General features: G+C 22.6%; 1 protein-coding gene across 1 annotated transcript; it reads left to right on the forward strand.

Moving 5' to 3' along the window:
* Nucleotides 1-327: 327 nt before the first annotated feature.
* LOC113847584 (gibberellin-regulated protein 11-like) lies at nt 328-921 on the forward strand. Its single transcript, XM_027476778.1, has 3 exons — nt 328-453; nt 537-591; nt 689-921. Exons 1-3 carry the CDS (start codon nt 376-378, stop codon nt 868-870), a joined length of 315 nt encoding a protein of 104 aa, XP_027332579.1. The 5' UTR covers nt 328-375; the 3' UTR covers nt 871-921.
* The last annotated feature ends 6860 nt before the right edge of the window (nt 922-7781 follow it).

The following is a 7781-nucleotide window of genomic DNA, read 5'->3' on the forward strand; positions in this document are numbered from 1 at the left end:
TAAAGTGATTAACATTTAGTAAAATTGAAGATTAATAAATTTATTTTAAAATTTCAAAGATTAATTATGGATCATTAATTTAGAGATTTACAATAAAATTAGAGTTTAAATAATAAAAATTTAATATATATTAATTGCACATAATATCATATTTAAAATATTAATTATTCTCATGGTTAAAAATGAAGTGTAATGAAAAAAGAACTGAAAACAGCCAGTTCACCAAACTTTCATAAAAGGAAAAGGGACCTCTTTAATTAAATTGAATTAGCCATGCCATGTGGGCTATAAATACAACATACTTGCTCTCCTCTGCCTCACAAGTCACAAACCCTCTTGACCAAGTGAAAGAAACAAAACTCTCGCCTTAAAGTCATGGCCATCCCTAAGACTCTCTTTGCTTCAATCCTCATTTCCCTGCTCATCTTGCACCTAGTGGAATCAGATACAAAGGTATTTAACCCATCAACCTTTTTATTTATTTGTTTCTAATCAACCTTCAAAAAGAATTATAATTTGTATTTCTTTTCAATTAGATAATAAGCACCATGGTGGAGAGCGAAAGTCCCAGCCCTCTTCCACCAAAGATAGGTACAAATTCGTGCAACAATCTTTTCTTGAATAACCGTTTGTGCATGTTTAATATTTTAACCTGTGGATTGGAGTGCATTGCTTATCGCTAATGCAGATTGTGATGGAGCTTGCAATCGAAGGTGCGAGTTATCTTCAAGGCCAAATCTATGTAATAGAGCGTGTGGAACATGTTGTGAGCGATGCAATTGTGTACCTTCAGGTACCTCCGGTAACTACGAAGAGTGTCCATGCTATGCCAACATGACCACCCACGGCGGAAGACACAAATGCCCTTAGTTACTTACAGCTTTTGACTTTTGTCTTATCTCTGATGTCAAACATGAAATGAATTCAGTCTTATCTTCGATGTAAAACATGAAATGAACTCAAGCGCGTGTATTAATGAGTTCCGTTTGTTCTAGAACGTGTTTGTTGTTATTTTTATTTTAAAAAGTATTATGTAAAATATATTTTATTAATATAATTATAAAAAAATAATATTTAAAATAAAATTAAGAGACAATAGATACATCTATGTATTGACCTTATGTGGGAGTGAAGTTATGAATGAAGTAAAATTCATTATCTTGTGTTTCCTGTGAAAGGTTGCTTTTAAAGAAATTATCATCAAGTTTCTTTTTGTCCTGAAGGTATTAAATGATGAATGACTAGTTTCTAACCATTCTGGTTTGACGGAATAATTAATACTACAAGCCAAAAGAACTTTTGTTAGCCAAATTGTTCTATACATGAAGTCTTCAAGAAACTCCTCATTTGCAAAACAGAGCTCAACACGCAAAAGTTAAAAAAAAAAAAAAAAGTTCAACTAAATTGGATACAGTTGTCCTTTGATCAAATCTATGTAGACATCATTTTCTGTATGACAAGATTTTGTTTTATATGACGAGTCTAATTAAATTGAATACAAAGAATTAATATTTGAAAGAAGATATTACACTTGTAACGATCTGATATAAAATATTTTTCTCAGCATATCACCTTCTCCTACTTCCATGAATATTAAAAAACTTAACATCTTAAAATAATATAAAAGATTTCATGCTTAATTATCAACCTATCCATTAAAAGACACACGTTGTTAAAAAAATAGATTGAGTTCAATTAAATAAAATTAATATACTTCATAACTGAGAGTAAGCTAAATTGAGTAAAGAAAATCTTTATTCACACCCATATTATATTCATATATGATAAATCTGCTATCCAAATTATACTGCATCCACCTTTTCTCCCATCTATTAATTTATATAGCAGAAGTTTCATTTTTCTTTTCTTGTGAGATTTTGTTGAATGAATTTAATTTAAATATACTAAGTCACTTTAATTATAAACTTTCAAATAAATAAAAATTATTAATTTTGTAGTAATTAATATAATATATACACATATAATATTTTACTTAATTAATTAATAATATAAAAAATTGTATATTAAGATTACCCCAAAATTAAACTTATTAAATATATAAATACGAGAATAACTCTCGCTATATCTAGATATGGGGTCTATGACTATGAGGTATATCATAAGATAAGGGTGAGAGTATTCTTCACCAAATAAAGTTCTGTTGAATATGGTTATTCAATCGCATGTTAATTAAATTAATTTTTGAATTGTGAATAATGAATCATATTAAATCGTAAGATTGATAAAAAAAAATGTATCAAATCGTAAGATTTAGAGGTATAACAAAAATAAATTGAATTATATCATATAAATTAAGTATAATACTCAATATAATAATTTTAAATTAGAAAATGATAAGTCTTACAATTAAAAGTTATAAATCATAATTGAGTGCGTGAAATATTCATTTTAGAAGACTAAAATTCTTGTAAAATAAAATATTTAAATATAGTATAAAGAATGGGTGAATAAAAATTTTAATTTAACCATTCAAATTATTAAAAATTTTAATATCTCTGATAAGAAATAAAAAAATATAAAATTCGTATCGATAATATAAGATCACAACAATTTATTCATGTATCATAAAAAGTAAATTTATAATTGATCATATAATATAAATTGTTACAAATCATAAAATTTTACTTCTAATAATTATGATGTCAAATAAAATTCTCTAGAATTGCACTTTGCTTGGTTAGCTTCCTTTTCTTTTGCGTTAGTGTTGACTCTTGAGTGTTGAGCAATATTATATTTCCAATTGCTTATGTGACAAAAAGTTGGGGTGAATTAAGTAAAACGAAAAGTGTAGAGATTTTGATTTTAAAGGAAAGAAAAACTATCGAAAACAGCTGTTTTGATCTGACAGCATTATCCATAAGATCAGTGTGAGGTTGATGACTGAAGTAACCATCATCACATTCCTAAGTGGGGCTATGGTTTGTCTGACTACAATAACTTCTGCAGGTTTTTGTCACCCTCACGCCTTCTCTTAGCTAGCTAAATACCCTTTTTGAGAAATAAGTATATTTAAAACACTATATTTGTTTACGCGGAATGGTTTTTAATACGTGAATGTGATTTTTGGGGCTTTTTAATTATAATAAGATAATTTTTAAAATTATTTATTAAAATAACATTAATTTAAAAATTAATTATTAAAATAAATAAATTCAATTATATTTAAATAATATTAAGTTAAAAAAGAACATCACACAACAATATAAATATACTATGTAAGTATCTGTCAAAAAATAATTCATAAAAGGAGAATTATCCTAACTCTTGTAATTAATATCAGACATTTTAACAACAATTAATCTTTTAGTCTTAAAATATAAATTTAAAATTTAATTATTATCTTTTTTTGTTTAAAGTAAATTTTAAAATTCAAATTGAAATTTCAGTTTTTCTTTTTATCTTAACTAAAGCTTGAATTTAAACTTTTAATTTTCTTTCTCTTCAACTAAAATTTAAGACAAAAATTTGAATTCAAATTTCAATTATTTTAGTTTTCTCTTATTTTACTAAAGTTTAAATTTAAATTTTAAATTTTTATTTTGTTTTAATTAAAATTTAAGATAAAATTTTAAAATTTAAATTTAAATTACGATTAAAGTGCAAATGTACCAATTGAAAAATAATAAAAGGAATTTTCTCTCAACTTGAATTTTCATAATATCTTCTTATAAAAATTATTTTTAACTATGGAAAATATTATGTTTCAATTGTTTGAACTAAAATAGCATGTAAAAGAAATTTATAAAAAATTTAAAATAAAAAGAGTAATTAAAAGAAAAGTAAATAGTGTAACTTTTAATACAAAATTATTTGAGATAAACTTAAAATATATAATTTCATCTTTACACTATTTTATGTTTATTTTTAATTTAACTCTAATCTAAATTTTTCTATAATCATTAATCATTCATACTAAAATTACTAACAATAATTATGTAATATTAACATTTTTTTTTTGAGTTATTATCCGATTCTAAACATACAAATATAACTAGGCAAAAATCTAAAAAAGAAATGCAATTATCACGTCAAGTATGCAAAAGATTTATCTAATTTTATGTATGAATTTAAATACTCATAATAAAATAAGAAAAAAACATAATTATAAAAAATTCATATTTATTCGAAAAGAAATACAAACTAAAATAATTTTAAAAGAAAGAGATTATAAGAGTTTTTATTATAAAAAAATAGCTCTTGATAATTTAATTATATTCTAGAAAAGTATATTTCGTTTTCTCTAATAATTTTCACTTCTAAACAATTCTAAAAGTTAGCTAAAAACAGTTGTTTGAGTCATAAGTCTTAATTATCCTTAGATAGTATTTTTTTTAACTTTGAAAAACTCTAAATCAATTATATTATAGAAAAAATACAAATAAATATAAAATATTTTCAAACTGGTCGTGCTTCCTATTATACACGATCTATTTTCTATCAAATTTTTTTTTCTAATTATGACTAAAATGCTTATATAATTTGTTGGTGATTGATTTATGCTAAATTATAATAATTAATAAATAAATCAATATAAAATTTTTATCAAATAAATTTCAGACATATCAAATTATAATATATATTTATCAAAGAGAAAAATTAAAATTTAAACTTAAATCAATATGAAAGGAAATTAAATTTTAAATTTTGATTAAAATAAAAGAAAAATTTAAATTTAAAACTTAACTAATACGTAACCTATAATATGTCAATTTTTAATGTTTAGGGCAAAAAAAAAAAAAAAAAACACATTCAAAATGTAGTACTTTCAACTAATGACACTTATTCCAATATTATTTAAACAATGTAGAATTCAATAATTTTACTAATTCACTTTTAAATAGTATTATTTTGATGAATAATTTTTAAAACTGTCTTGTTATGGTTAGAAAGCTTGTCTTTTTGTACCTTATTAAAAATCACTCTATTTTTTTATTTTTATTTTTTGTGAAAAATATTTGCGCAAGTCATAATTTGTTTAGCTTTGATGGAAATTTTGGGAATATTTTTAACAAATTTGAGATTTTTTTTCGTCAAAACAAATATGAGGAGTTTACTGCTGTCATTGGAATATTCGCTACTGTGTGCGTAATTATGCGACCACGGATAACAGCGAGTTGGGCTTGGTCTATTTTACATATTCATTTCTGTTCAAAATGGGCTTCATTTTGACTGTTTATTTTCCATTGTAAAAATAAATCAACTTCTTAAAACAAAACGAATATTTAATCACAACATTTTTATTATATATTTAACATATTATATACTATTTAAAATGTAATTATATTTCTACTATTGGATTATCTATGAAACTATGAAAGAGCAACCTTTGTTTTACAAGATTAGAATCACAGAAGATCGTAGTGAGCCATCGTGAGCAACAAGAATTAACTACTCCTTAGCTGTGTGACTGAATAAAGCACTATTTTTCTCTAAAAAATAGTTTGTTATCTTTTTTAGCATAGTTATTTTAAACAGAAAAATGTAAATGGTTTAAAATGCTTATTTTAACTATATATTTAATCATATTTAACTACAACATCAATTTCTATTATTTATCTCAAGAAAAATGGACACGCCATGCATAATAGTTCTCATGTAAAATGATTGGGCTGCAAATTCTAACCAAGATCATTATCTTGTCAGATTAAAAGTGTGTTTCTTTACAATTTAATTAAGTAATTATTTAATAATTTTAATATTATAAATTTAATTTTAAATCTATTTAATAAGTTAAAAATTTATTTTAATAAGTTATGTGAAAAATTATTATAATTATAAATTATTTCCATAAATTATCTATATACTCTTTCAATTTTTTTAAAATTGATTTTCCAATATTAAGTTGACTAACGTATACTTTGTCCGTACACCCACTGTGTTATGTTGTCGATGTTCTGACAACTGGACTTGAATGATATATTTTATTCATTATGTATTTGGAAGATTTAGTTTTGCTGTTAATTGTATTTAACAGGAAAGTGTCCCAATATAATAATTGTGAAAATAAGATTGAAAGTATAAATTCTGTAAAATATTTTATAAAATCTGGTGTTTTGTTATAAATCTTATCTTGAAATTTACAAAATCAAGTTTCATTTACTAAATTTAATTAGAAAAATATAAATTTACAATTAAAAATTTTATAAAAAAGGAATAAAACTATGCAGTCTCATCTTGTGCCAAAATATGCCCCTTGTAATAATTCTCAAGGGCATAAAGAGGGAAAATAGAGAAAAATAAATAGAAGAGTAAAAAATATAATAACAATTTATTATTTAATGAACTAAATAATAAATAAAGAGACAAATAAATTTTTTACTTATTTAAATAAATAAATAATAATTAAATTATATTACAAATAATTATAAAAATGAATTTTATTAATTTTTTATTTATATTGCATAAATATTGTTTTCTTTTTTTTCTCATTTTCTCTTAATTTAATTTTTTCACACTGAAATAATTTTTTTAGCAATGTACTTTACAACACACTCTTAATTATTAGTTAAAATTTATTAAAAATTGTAAAAGTTATGAGTCTCACTCTCTCTCACCACTAAATTAATATTTTTTAAATTTTTAATTAATTTTAACAATTAATTAAGAGTGTGTTATAAAATGTATTATCTCATAAAATTATTAATAATTAGTGGTTAAGATTTTAATTACTCTGTATCATTCAAAGTTTTTGTAACTTTTTAACTCTTAACTTCTTTAAAATATTAAAAACTAAACATTAACAATTTTTTGTTAAAAAAATTAAATCCAAAAATAAAAATATATGCAAAAATAAAAAAATTATTTAACCTTTTTCAATACAAATCCCTATTCAAAATATTTTCTTCCCTCACTTATGAAACAATCCAGCCTCCTTCCCATCCTCTCCCAAACAAACACCTTAAAAATAGGTGTTTTGTTTGTGCGTGCTGATGCACGTGTGAGTCAGCAATCAGGGCAAGAGAACGACTGCTGTTTGTCATGTATGTTACTCTACTTCTAAGGAAAAAAAATTAGGTGCTTTATCATCAACATTTTGTTATTATTCAATATATAAATAATCCAGTTATTATATTAAGAATATGATTAAAATAAATAAATTGTAATTATGTTTATAAAATTTAAGTCATATATTTTAATTCTGTTAATTTTGTTGTTAAAAAACTGGCTAGCATATTAAAAAAAATACTATGTAAAATACATTTATTATTAATATTATATATTTAATAATTTTAAATTATGTTAAACTTTAAAAGAAACTAAGTTAATTTTGGTTTTTTTTCTAACTTACTGATATTTTTAATTAAAAATAATAATGTTTAAGTCCAACAGAATTATTACGGCAGAAAAGTTTTTCCTCTGAGTTTTTGTCCTTGTTGGTTTATATAAAATCAAGATTGAAAAGAAATTATCTATTATCATAATTTTATATTTTTTAAACGAAAATCAATATTGTTTGTAAATTAATTTAAATTATTATAGGATATAAAAATATTTTGAAAAGTGTCAGTGGATACAAATAACGAAGTTTTGTTTAATTTCTTATTATTCTTTTTTCATTCCGGCGTCAAGCGGAATGCTACCAATAAAATTTTTGTCAATATTAACTATTAATTAAAATTATAAAAAAACTAATTTACGAAAACAATATTAAATTAAAAATAAAAATCCACAATTTTTATAATTTTTAATAAATTTTATATATTAAAAAATATGTTATTAACATTACTCGTTACCAAAAAAAAAGTTACATGTTTAAATAA

Source organism: Abrus precatorius, unplaced genomic scaffold, assembly GCF_003935025.1.
Source record: "Abrus precatorius isolate BTA unplaced genomic scaffold, Abrus_2018 Scaffold8, whole genome shotgun sequence".
In the NCBI taxonomy this organism is placed as follows: domain Eukaryota; kingdom Viridiplantae; phylum Streptophyta; class Magnoliopsida; order Fabales; family Fabaceae; genus Abrus; species Abrus precatorius.